The sequence below is a fragment of the Dermacentor andersoni genome, chromosome 4 (assembly GCF_023375885.2).
Source record: "Dermacentor andersoni chromosome 4, qqDerAnde1_hic_scaffold, whole genome shotgun sequence".
Lineage (NCBI taxonomy): Eukaryota > Metazoa > Arthropoda > Arachnida > Ixodida > Ixodidae > Dermacentor > Dermacentor andersoni.
The window spans coordinates 217,375,165-217,388,717 of NC_092817.1; the positions used below are offsets into that span (position 1 = coordinate 217,375,165).

The 13,553-nt window shown below is 43.3% G+C and overlaps 1 protein-coding gene across 3 annotated transcripts in view; it reads left to right on the plus strand.

The window, feature by feature from the left end:
• Tmtc3 (Transmembrane O-mannosyltransferase targeting cadherins 3) overlaps positions 1 to 13,553 on the plus strand; it is a 789,094-nt gene that overhangs the window by 767,228 nt on the left and 8,313 nt on the right. For all 3 annotated transcript variants that reach the window (XM_050185292.3, XM_050185293.3, XM_055074786.2), the window contains one exon: positions 2,796 to 2,980. In XM_050185292.3, coding sequence (XP_050041249.2) covers positions 2,796 to 2,980 — 185 coding nt within the window. The remainder of the gene's footprint in view (positions 1 to 2,795; positions 2,981 to 13,553) is intronic.

The following is a 13,553-nucleotide window of genomic DNA, read 5'->3' on the forward strand; positions in this document are numbered from 1 at the left end:
GCTTGCGCGCGTCTTTGCACGGGCCATGTCGATCTTGGAGGTAATCTCACTGTGGCAAAGCAGGAGTCAAAATGGACTGTGCTTTCACGCACATTTTTTTTGTTCCTGCGCGTCTAGTGTTGGCAGTCACTAATCTCAAGTTTCTGAGATACAGTACGAAGTGCTTGCTCGCGTTGTGACTGCGAGTTCATGTGAGTGAGAGCTGTTAATGTCTGCCTGAGTGCGCGCAACACCCATAACACGGCGACTCTTACTTCGTGTAGTCTCTTTGCTATCGCCGTCAATGCTAGATCTAGATCTTTTTGGCGGAACTGACTTTTCTTTTTCTCTCCTTCTTGGCTTGGGACCAATACCCATATCTTGTTATACTTTTGTTTTTATCGTGTGGGTGCCGGCTGCAGGCAGTAAGCACGGTCAGCTATGGCGTCCAAGATTTGCGGCGCCACACGACGCAACACACACACGTCTTGGACACCGTGAGCCACGGCGATGCAGTGCGATCAGCACCGCACGCACTGGTGCTCATAACCACGCCATTATGGGCAGACCTTCTTGTGATTTGTTTATAAGTGCTTACTAACAAGATATTATCCGCCCAGAATGCACTGGGAATTTGTGAAGTTGTCTTTAATGCTGAAACATTAAAACCTCAAATGAATGAAAATCGCGATTTAACTAAGTTTTTCGCTTCAAGTACGACTTCGTTATATTGAAGTTCGACTGTAATGTTGTTTTTTTCCCACCTCTCATTATTACCATGTATTTGCTACATGCACGCTTAAACTGGAGTAAATAATACTCATTGTGTTTTCAAAGTTGTCATATCTCATGCCAATGATCCTCTTCAGAACATCTAGGATTTGGCAGTTCATCCATGGACAGATTGTGGGAATAGACCGAGGCACATTTGCAGCTTTTCTTCCTCAAGCGAAAAAATGAGCTTCCAACTGCAACGTCCACCAACTAGCCCCCTTCATTGCTTTACTCAATGATGAGGCTGAGCAAGATGCTTCAGAATTTAGCACCGAGGCCATTGTCAGCCTGATATACAGTTTCAGTTTTCTGCTGTGAAATATATGCGTGGGTTCTCATTTGTGCAGTAAGGCCTTCCACTGCAGCAAAGTTACGTGGCTTTGGCCCCGGTGCCATTCTGATGGCACCGGCTGTACAACAAAAATGTGTTTTGAATCTTCAAGGGTGTGTGGGGCTCAACACGTGTTCAGCTTTAACATAACTACTGAGGGAACAATTTTGGCATCTCTGTCGACTTGGGTTTCAGCTGGTGTTAAAATGTAATGGCATTACAGAGTAGAGGAAAGACACAAGGATGCAAATGTGTGTGTGCAGAGGGTTGGGCGTGCTCTTGTGGCACCCTCTTGTTGCACCCTGCACACACCTATGGCTGCTCTAGGCATCCGCGCTGACATCAGTGGCAAAGCGAGCCCCCAACGAGGTCGGCCTTTTTGCAGCCCCAGGTCTTTGTGCCAACATGATCGGCTCCCAGCGATCTGCCGAGCACTGCCCTATGGTCAGCACTGGGCCAATTTTACTGGGGTCATTCTGTCACATTAACAAACCATGTTTGCAAACTTAGTGTTGTTATGTCTTAATGGTATACATTATAATTAAGAATGTGATCTGTTAGAGTTCATGATCTGTCAAAGAGCCTTATTCTTATTGTGACTTTCATGCCATTGCATTTATTTCTTCTGTAGGTTGTCAGTAAGAACAAGGATTGGAGAATGCATGATTTCAGCTGGTGGTGCAGAGCGTAGCTGACACCATGCCATGGGGGTGCCACAGTTCATTATTTCATGCTCTGGCCGTAAAATTATGATTGCGCACTTTTTGTAGAGGCATTGTTTTTCATGGCTTTGAGGAAGATTTGGATTACTAAGAGATTCCAAGACATTGCAGGGAGTTAGAGGTTAGAGTCAACTTTTTCCAGCACAGAACATTTATTTGTTAGAGCAATTGTAACAATATTGACAAAAGTTAAAAACACTAAGAAAATGCCATTGAAAGAACACAATGATGGTGTACCTGATGCTTCAATGTGTGAAAAGCTGTCACTGTCGGGTTTGTGCTTACTAAAGTTTACATACATCCACTTGTTTTTGTTTATCACACTCATTGTTGTGGAACCGACATGTTGGGACAATTCATTAGGAATTTAGGAGTCACTCCAACCAAAAAGTGGATTTACTAGACCCTATGTTTCGAACCCAACCCAGCTCCTGCATCAGGGCTTGACAACGGATGATGGCCTGAGGAAAGAGCCGAGTTGGTTCTGAAACGTTGGGTCTAATAAGTCGACTTTTAAAGCGCAGTTCTTAAGCGCCCGTTGCTGGGCCGAATGTCGGCATCCCTTGTCATCACCCTACGAACACGCTTGTGCCATTGCTCACGGATTCGTCGTCTTCTACCACAGCTGGCCCATCGGTGTCCCTCAACTTAATCGCGTGAATGAGCTTGTGCCACTGCTTGCACATTTGCCATCACTTTCTTCCACGGCTGCTCATCGTGCCGGTGTTCCCATACTGGGAACACCGGCATCAGCACTCTGCGAAGGCACTGATGGCACTGGGCAGTCGGTGTGGGGATTTCCATCTCAAATTCTTTGCCTCAATATATTGAAAGATGAAAATATGTATCGAGCTGTGCTCAAGTTTCGCATTAGAGAGTACCGTAATCGTCAGACACTTTTTTGGTTGGAGTCGCTCTTCCAGCTCATTGTTGTAAATTGTGAGACACATTCCTTTTCTCTTTTGCTCCTCTTTCACTCGGTGTTGCAGTGCTACGAACGCATCCTGTCCCTGCAGCCGGACCATGTCCAGGCGCTGCACAACCTGTGCGTGGTGCAAGTGGAGAGGGGTGCACTGTACCAGGCTGAGGCCTGCCTCCTGCGAGCACTGAAGCTTGCACCAGGAGAGAGCTACGTTGCCAAGCATTTGGCCATCGTGCGCAATCGCATACGCAAGTGAGTTGATGTTTGCCGAGAGCACTGTGCTTTTTCCTATGGGATATGCTGTGATGGCGGCTTGCTACTGCGGCTCCAACAAATAACTGACAAGGTGTATGCAAATTGGCACAGCCAAGCTTCCATAGACGCCAACATGTCTACAAAATGGCAGGGTGTTGCCAGCATCTTTCCATCTGTGTGGCAGGAGCAAGGAGTTTATACTAGTACTGCTGGAGCGGAGGTCCTGCATACCCGCCTATGCGACCGGGGGAAGCCTGGTATTACAGCTGGCGGCCATCTTGCTTGGGGAAAAGGGGCTTGCGTGGCTTGGAGAGCTGGGGTGGCTGAAGCTTGGAAGCGTTCACTACCACTTGTTACGGCGATCAAAGCATTTTTTTACATTATGGCTGCACTTAAGATTTTGTTTTCTCGGCTACTTTGTCATGCTGGAGTTTTCCAGTTGGCTGCATCTGACAGGTCGCTAGGTGAAATCTTCGCTCGCGTGCTGCCACCGAAGTCGCGGCTGTTCATACAAATCGACAGGCATTCTTTATGAGCTAGTAAAGAACAAATATGTTTCATGCAAATGAGAACACTCAGATTGTGACCAACAACAACGAAAATACAAAACAAAGCTGTATTTTCTTTATCTTGCATGCACAAACTCCTGGCATGTTCAGTGTTGTGATTGAAAATCACATTTGTCGAATTTAGTATAGAGTCTGCAATAAAAATCAAACAAGATAATTGGCACAGCAGTTGTCTCGGTAAGCTTTCTGCAGAGAAGAAAAATAATATGCGAAATGGGCCATAGCTACAGAGGAGGCGTGTATTAAAGAATATTTTTTCACAGTTATGCAGCCAGCAGCGTCGAGCATGTCTCTAAGCCATGAAAAGGCACTGATGAGTAGAAGTAAAAAAAGTGTGGATGTTCTTTATTGGTTCTTGAAAATTATCTCCCTGGTGAGCATTTGCCTCACCTTGTTGTTGCAGTTCTTTTGATTGATCGTCTTGACTATGTGATGGACTCTGATCTTCAAGTACATGTTTGCAATCTTTTTGGACACACACATGCTTTTTAATGACCATGTCGTCGATCATTAGTGCAGCGAGCAGTGGCTTCTCTTGGCTCTGCACTACATTCTTCAGGAAGGCAAAGGCTTCAGAAGTAAAACCTGGTTGGCTGTTAACGGACTTGCATCATTCACGCAGCGTGCGTTGAGATGGCAAAGCGTTGGTTGAAGTTAAGTTGCACATACCCATATGCAGCTGGGGAGTAGTAGTGCAGTGTCAGGGCAAACGCACAAAGTTCAGGGGGATACTTTCTGTTTGTTTTTTCTTGGGCTCGTGCAAGAAGCTGCTGAATATCAGTTGAATATGTAGCTTGAAAAACTTCAAGGCCTTTAGCAGATAGCAAGCTTTGCTTCTTCAGCTCCTCGATAAAGTGCTTTGAATCGCCACAGCACTTCGTTAACCTTCGTTTCGACTGCTGCAACGTTTTCACTTTTTTCTTCAACTGTAGAACCTCATCAGCTGACTGTTGTGCCTTTTGCTTGCAAGAGTCTATCGTAGGAGAAGAGGGCTCTGAGAGGACGTCTGGCTCTTGTTTACCAACATTAGGCACAGGTGATGGAGGCGCTGCCTGGGAGATAGGAGGAGCTCACGTTCGTTTTTGCTGTCAGGATGAGAGTATGTTAGAATTCATTATATCGCTTACTGTCTCCATATCTACATCCGTGCAAAGCAACTAACACTTTCCTGATCACGAGAAAAGTAGTAGTTTTTGGTTAGTGTAGCAAATACATTTTTCCTTTAAAAGAACATGCTTGATACTAAAGGGTATAGCATCAAAGTTTAGAGGAGGAATTTCTCATTTTGATGGTAGTTGTCCCAATCAACATTTTTTGCAAGCAGGATACAAAAAAAAATTTATTACCAAGGATGTGTGACCACGAAAGAGAAATTTTACAGAAACGTCAACATTTCATCACAAGAGGCGTAGTAATGGGCAGCTGTAAGGCTGGTGTAATCGCAATGTCTGAGCTAAGAAGTATAACTAATTTAAAATACTACATTTACTTACTGGCTGCCGATGATGGGCTGGGAACTCCGAAAATATGGTGGGAATACTGCCTGCTCGCTGCCTTGTTGTTTGACCTGTTCTGTCAAAGCAGCTGGCTTCAAAGTGAACGGAGCACAGAACATCAGCTTTCTTGGGTGCCCAACCAACTCACTGCACTGCATGCTCCCAGACTCCACGCTGGGCATCATCTTTGGGAAACGTGTGATTCAGGAAAAAAAGGCGCATGTGCAATATGCATCTCCAAGGCATGTCTTTAACGATGCCTTCGTGTGCTCATACGGTCTGATGCATGAAACAGATAAGGGAGCAGGCCACAGAATGTGTTCGGCGTACTTACACGTGAAATGTTATTCTCGGCATCTACCTCGCGCTACACCCGAACTCAGCACATGAGCCCACCATCCCCTCCAGGAACACTGGAACAATAGAGCATGCGCCACTCCACCGGCACTGGCGCAGCGCTTTTTGCCCCGAGCAAGATGGTGGCGCCAGCGGCATCAGCGCAGGGTCGCCACTTCCACTCCAGCAGTATTAATATAACCTCCTTGGTCAGGAGGATATCAGGCAAAAAATATTACATCATGCGCATAAGTGTAAATGACCTTATGATTTTATGCTTGATGTATGGCAAAAATTTTTTTTATTTATTTAACGTCCAGCATTTTAAGCCATACACAAAGAGTTATTTTTGCTTCTCTGGAATTGCAGCTTACATGAGCAGGAGGGAGGGGAGCAACTGTGTAAGCAAACCTTCCAGTGCACTTCTTGACTCTCCCAGTGTGCTTAAGCCATTTCCTTCCAAACCAGTAACAGTTAGTATTTTTGTACAGGTTTGGTTTGCACTTTGAAAATATAGGTCTCAGCTCAGGTCTGGCCAAAATTTTGGTTTTAATATTGGTTCATGTACAGTTTGATATCCTGGAAGTAGCCAATTTTTATGTGTTAGAGCATCATGGTAATTCGCACAAATTATTAATTAGAGATGAGCTGTTCTTCTAAGGCTAATAAGGTGAGTCAGCATAACCATGACAGCACAAGAAAGAATAATGTGCCATCATTTGGTACTTGTACTAGAAGGATTCATCCAAGAAACAGATTCACGAGGATACTGTGCAAATACTATGCGGTCAAGTGCCGTCATGTGCAGCGTACATTAAAGGCCAATTGCAATGAAATTTTGGACCATGTAAAAAGCCTAGTTTTACACCCTGTGGTCTGTTGTTGGGAGCCTCCTGCCGTTCTGGTCCACTGTCAGGAGGTGCCCACCAAGGCATATTAACTGTGGACGTTCTTTATCTTGGAAGGTATGTGATGCCATCTTTTGGACAGTTCACAAGTGTATAGTACAGCTTTTATTTTACCATGTTCCCTAGAGATGGCAGCGCTATGCAAAGCAAACAAAATGTGAAAAGGCATCGTCAGCAGGTGCTTGTGAAAAGGCATCGTCAGCAGGTGCTGTTTCTTCTCTGCTGGAGCATGGCGGCATTCTCTGCAAGCTCATTTGTATGGGAACAATTCGTCTGGGTTTATTCAAATCGATGGTGATTTTAGCCAAGACGAAAATTATATTCCTCCACCCTAACAGAAGAGAAACCTCATCGGATGAGTGTGCAGATGGCAGCAGTAAAGAAAACAGCACAGTGAAGGGCAGTGCCAGAGCTGCGCGTCCACTTGCTACAGGCTGGATTTGTTGCACGGACCATCTCTTAGATATTTTTACTGTTGCATTCACTGTCATCTATCTAGAATCGCAAATGAACTCCACCGATTTGAACTGCAGGGAAAACACGGGGAAGGCGGGAGATGGAAATTCAAGACGGTGAGCAAAACGAGAACAAGGTGAAAGCAGGAGCCAACGTTTCGACAAGTGGACTTGTCTTCTTCAAGGCCTTGAAGAAGACAAGTCCACTTGTTGAAACGTTGGCTCCTGCTTTCACCTTGTTCTCCTTTTGCTCACCAATCTGGACTGCGAGTTAGGCTACTTCCCGCTGTTATTCACAGACGAACCGCTTTGCACATGAGAAAATTTTTTCAACTCTGGCAACCGTTTTAAGCATTCTATAGGAAAGAACTGGCAAGATGTAACTGGACATGAATTCAGACCTTTTCTTGGAGTTCTTTTAACATGACACTAAATCGTTAGACAGAAATCACGAAGTACTTTAGCCAGGATCTGCTAAAGAAGATGCCATCCTTCCCACCCATATTCACACGAATGACATATCTCCAGATCTTGTATCATACCAAGTTATGCAAAAATATTTGTTTTCGGAAGCGGCAGTCAATAAAATGAGGCCAAAGATCTGTTGTGTTGGAACTGGAATTTATATATGTTCTGGCATATGCTGGCATAATCAAAGTATGGACAAGACTGCGTGCATGCTAACGCATAAGAAACCCATGGCACACCACGCGCCAGTTCACAAACAATGCCTGGGGTAGCAGAAGCTTGATGTGGGCGAGCTGGTTTTCATACTGGAAGAAAAGAGCGCTACGAAGACTAAAAGAGGAACATGTACGACACCCGCGCACGATAAAAAAAAGATATGCGCCGCGGACAGGCAAAAAGAAAGCAAAAGCACGCAGGGCATGGGGAAGGGTGAAGATGGAGCGGAGCGGGTCGTCATAATAAAAACAAAGAAAAAACAAAGAGCGCTAGGGTGATGAGGTGCCGCGCACCTGCTGTTTCTGTTACCATGACAACATAAACACTCGTGTGTGCCGCCATTTTGCCAAAGTATCGCCCTCATGCTAGGGCCGTAACTGAAGGGGACCTTGGCGCAAGCGTCGAAAGAGTGTCTGCTCAAGAAAAGCCAATGGCAGCCATGCAGAGATTCACCCCTGGGTACGTGCTACTTCCATGCTTCCTCAGTCATCATGAGTGCTCCAGGCCCACTAAACATTTGGTGCTCGTTCACAGCAGCGTTCAAGAGGGCTGCCATCTTTTACGCCGAAGAAACAAATCACTGCGCAGCGGACCGCAAGCTCGATGTTTCTGAATGGGTGGTGCGAGAGCGGCGACTGCAGTGAAGCAAAATTTTGACCTGTGATGGCAAGTGATGAATTTCCCACGGGCTGAAGTCAGGACGCCTTCCAGAGCTGTAGGCCAAGCTTGTGGCATACGTTGCTGAAATGCGTGATCGGTCCCTGCCAGTGAAGCGCGACATGGTCATGAAACAAGCCTGGATCTTCGCCTTTTAAGGACCTGCTCCACCGTGAGTACAATGACTAGCTGGCGGCAGAAGACTGCAAACTTACGCCAACCGGACCTGTCAAAAGAGCCTCCCTCATGGCTGCGTGTGGTTGGGTGCATGCGGCATGGGCTGCTGTTCCAGAAGATGCCATGATGTGGTCGTTCACCAAATGTGGAATTTCGCTGGACGATGACGTGCTGTCGGACTGTAGCAGCCATGATGATGGCAGCACTAGGGAGGACGATGGCACAAGTGAATACGAGTAGTCCAGTTGCCATGCCAGCTACTAATAAATTTTCATTGTGGAATGCGCCCTCGGATATGCTTCCTTTTTTCCCTGTCACACGCGATAAGGGGGGGAGGGGTCGACTTACAGTCGTGTAAATGCGGTGCTGATGCAAGCTCGAAACAGCTTCAGATGTGTCCGCAGAGACATTAAAAATGGAATAAAAAGCACACATCTGCTACGAATCGCTGAAACCCTTAGTGGCACACTTTCAGGTGAAGTGTCACTTGTATCTCGGGGGACCCCATCTACCTATGTAAATGATGTCAAGTGACATCAGCATATCACCTATCACAGCAGGCAATATATCAATATTCCAGGCAAACTTTCTTAGTGACAGTCATGTATTAATATGAAAGTGAGCACGTTTAAGGTGGATCACACTGCTGTATCAAAGATCATCTGACACACACACAGATAATAGACCGTGCTTGCAGGTTTGAAAGTGTGCATGCTCTGACCGCATGGCCAAGGTATAAAACCACAGGTACAGCCTTTTCAATAAACATTCATTCTTGTTCGCACAACTGAGTGTCTGCTTTCCATGCTTCCTAAAGATATAACAGATAGGGTCATCAGGATCCATTTCGTGGGTCATGTCATTGCAGTCATTGCTCATGCTAGCAAGTTCGTTGGGCCAAAGCTTCCCATTGTATTCGCCGTAAGGGTGCCAGAACAGTGCTTCTGTAGAAATATGGGCGGCAGGCAACCACCGTGAATCGACGGCGCAAATGCCAGCAAAAATTGTTGACCTACACAATATCATTTATTCCACTATTCACGACTATTTTATTTTGTCTCAAAATGTTGATCATGCCTCATCATGCCATGCCTATTTCTTGTCTTTTTAACCCTGATTTGCTCGCATTTCGTCCTCTTTTTATGTGGCGTCACAGTTTGCATGCGAGTTTTGCATTTACGACCATATAATTGGGCTTTGTTCTCCACTTAATTGTGTGTATTGTATGGGCATAAGGTAGTCTTCGTTTCTTTCTTTACTGTCACTGCAGTAGTTTTGTATGCATGTATATCTATTTTTATATTATTTATATTTGCTACATATGATGAAATGTTCGTATATGCTCCAAGTTACGTGTACCACTATTGTGTGTGCGCAATTTGCCGCCTGTCATCACCCCCTGCCTTTGCCAGTTGAAGAGGGTGGAAATTCTATCAAAAATTTTCTTGCTCTTATTCCTGCCTTCTATGTCAATATGTATATGCTGGTGGAAATTATTATTATCACTATCATTATTATTGTTGCTGTTGTTATTATTTTAATGAGCACATGGGGGAAACACATTGAAAGACAGAGGAGCAACGTGCTTACTGCCATCGCCCATTCGCATGCTACCTGTCGTAGCGAAAGATACACGGGCGCAGTGCTGCAGTCCCTTTCTGCTTAGTACCGATTATTACCACAAAGTGGTTGGGTTGTGCATACTGTGCATACTCCGCCAGCATGACGAAGTGGAGGGGACTACTGGTGAATCAAGTTGACCGTATATGGAACTGCTTTAGATTCCCAGCTGGCATGTTCCATGACCAGCACCGCTCTATCCATATTGTACAATGAACTCTTTCTTTCTTTATTCATTTATTCAAGACATTCCTTACAGAAATGCCTAGGGCGACGCGACAAAAGGCACTGAACGTGCCTGACTGGGCCTTGCCACCTTTGGCAGCTGCGGTCACACAAGCACATAAATTAATAACAAAAAGTATAGAATACAATAGCCGCAATTTGAAACACGGTAAAACTTAAACATCATTAAGTGTTCTTCCTTTTTTTTGTTACATCAATAACATAAATACAGGTACAATCAGATACATTGTACAGGTATGTCAAAACAACAGTCATCCGGGTACAGAAAATATATCGGACTTTCACAATGAAAAGCCAAGACACAGAGTAAGCGGAAACCAACTGGGATCAGTCCGGCACGAGTTTTAGTCTGTGTTAAGAAAAACATTTCTGAGCATTTTTCTGTAAATGTGCACTGAGGTAGCTGTAACGAGTGCTTCAGCTATTTCCGGATATTCGTTGAGAAGGTCTGGTATCATAAAGCTTAGTTTTTGATCGCCATATATTATACGAGAACGTGGCCTGGGTATTAAATTCTTTAGTAGGGAGTACGGACCACGTTTCACTTGATATTTGGTTTAGAGAGGTGTTGTTTGGTGCTGATGCAATATTTCCAGTGCCAATTTATATTTATACAATTTATGAATAGGCAGTATTTTATTTGATTTAAAAAAGGGTGTAGTGTCTTCAGAAAGTTCTAAATTTCCGATTGCACGCACCGCTCGCTTTTGCAAGCAAAAAAGACCGTCTAGGTTGGTCTTAGTCGTTGTTGACCATACTAAGAAACAGTAACATAACCGGGAATGATATAGCGCGTAGTATATCTGCCTTTTCACTGCAAACGGGATATAATATCTTACTTTATTTAAGATTCCAACAGCTCGCCCTAGCTCACTTCGGAGCTTGTCAACGTGAGGCGTCCATGAGAGGTTTTCTTGAAATGTCACCCCCAAAAATCTAACTTGTTCAATTGTTCAATGGTAACGTTTTGAAATTTTAAATCCAAGTTTACAGTCGTGTGGTGTCCTCTCGGCCGGAAGAGTAAGTATTTCGTTTTGCTGATGTTTAATTGAAGTCTGTTAGATTGAAGCCACAAATCCAGACCTGATAGCCATTCGTTAGCTCGATCAAATACCTCTCTTACATGAGCACCTGTGAAGAATACATTCGTATCATCTGCGTATAAAATTAACTTCGTATTTTTGTTCATGTTTACAATATCGTTAATGTATAATAAAAATAACGTTGGTCCTAGTAATGATCCCTGTGGTACGCCAAATTTTACAAATTTTAAGTCCGAATTTACGCCATTTATGCATGTGAATTGAGCTCTCGAAGTTAAGTAGCTTTTTATCAAAGACCAAGCTTTGCCGCGTATTCCATACGATGGCAATTTCTTTAAGAGCACATCGTGTTGGACACAGTCAAAAGCCTTTCTAAAATCTAGAAATATTCCCAGGGTAACTATTTTCCTTTCGATATTGTCTAGTATGTGCTCCTTTATTTCAAGAAGTGCACTTTCAGACGACTTGTTTTTTCTAAACCGGAATTGTTCGCTTACTATTATATTGTTTACCATCAGAAAGCCAGAAAGTCTTTTATGTATTATGTTCTCCGCTATCTTTGCAAAGATAGGAAGCACTGATATTGGTCTGTAATTACTCTTGTCTTTAACGGAACCACCTTTATGTATTACGGCCATACGGGCTACCTTCATTGCATCTGGGAACACTGCAGTTGAAAAAATAAGGTTGAGAATATGCATAAGGGGGATGCTTACCATCTATGCGACAGCTTTCAGTGGTCTAGCTTTAATATCGTCAGCTCCAGTGGCGCAATCATTTTTTAAAGCCAATATGACATCAGTTATATCATATTGATCAGTGGGTGACATAAATATAGTATTTTGACAGTGTGTTTTCACAAAATGTTCACAAGGTAGTTTAGCGCAGTGATCTTTGGAAGCACCCACATTAATAAAGTGTTCGTTAAACAAGTTTGCGACCTCGATGTCACTCATGGACTCACTTTCATACAAAACACGTTTTGGCAAACTTGTCTTTCCTATAATGTCCCGGATCGCTTTCCATACAATAATTTCCATACAAGAATTTCCCACGATATCAGAAAATTTTTTCATGTAGAATTCTCATTTTGCTTTTTTGATATCAGCACTTAATTTGTTCCTCACTTTCTTAAATATTTGAAGATCACCTTCACATCTTGTGTCTAAGAACTTCTGGAAAAGTCTCTGCCTGTGTTTAATTCTGGTGTATAATTGATGCGATGTCCAAAGCTTTCTTGTTTTTTTGTGTGTGTTTTCTAGGAGCTTTTAGCAGAAAGGAGGCATTGTAGTCAGAAGTAAAATACTTCAGAAAGACATTATAAGCAACATTTGGATCGTTTTCTTTTATGACACTATCCCATTTCTGTTGTTCCAAGAGCTCTTTAAACCTTAACATGTTTTGTTTCGAGTAGTCTCTAACCAGAATTTCTTTTTCTAATGTACGCTTTTGTTTCGATGGTATTAGACAATAAATTGGTAAATGATTGGTAAGATCACAAGTGATTACACCTGACTTAACTTCATCATAGCAAAAGCTTGTAATACACAGGTCTAATATCGTTTCAGTACTTGAGGTGACACGGGTAGGCTCGTTAATTACATTTGAACAACCATATGATTGATTCGAAAAGTTCTCTGAAATGCAAGAAGGTAGCATTATTTTCAGAAGCATCTATATTAAAGTCGCCGACAAAAACACATTCTCGGTTGATTTCAATACTACGCATAAATACACCTTCTGCAAACTGCATAAATTCACTTATACACCCAGATGGCGGTCGGTACACGACAGCAAGAACTATGTTATAGCAGTGAATAAAAACACACTCAAAATTTTCGTTCACAATATTATAATTTGTCGGAATTTGGTACGGCAGATCCGAACAGACATGCAGGGCAACGCCACCTCTACGCTTCAATGAACAGGCTGACACACAGTCATATCCCAGTAGTAAAAAACAATCATCCGGTGTGAACCATGTCTCACTGAAGCAAATGAAATCGAATTCATGGCTTAGGGTAGATAAAAATTTTTTCAGTCCCCACTGGTCCAACAGGAAACAAAAAAAGCAACAAATATTTATCCTTATCGGATCCTATTCAAATCAGTACTAACCTATTTCTCAAAAGCAATCACCTCTTGGATTCTATTGTTGTCAGTAACAGGCTTGGTCCAAGAGGCGGCAAATAGATGATGCCTGTTGGTGCCAATACAATCTCTGTTGGTCCAATAGATGGCATATAGACGTCACCTATTGGACTCTATTGGTACCGATAAAAAAAAAATAAAACCTATAGAGTTCCAATACATTACCAATACAACCTATAGGATTACCCTATTGAACCAATAAAAAATTATTTTAGTAGTTCTGCTAGG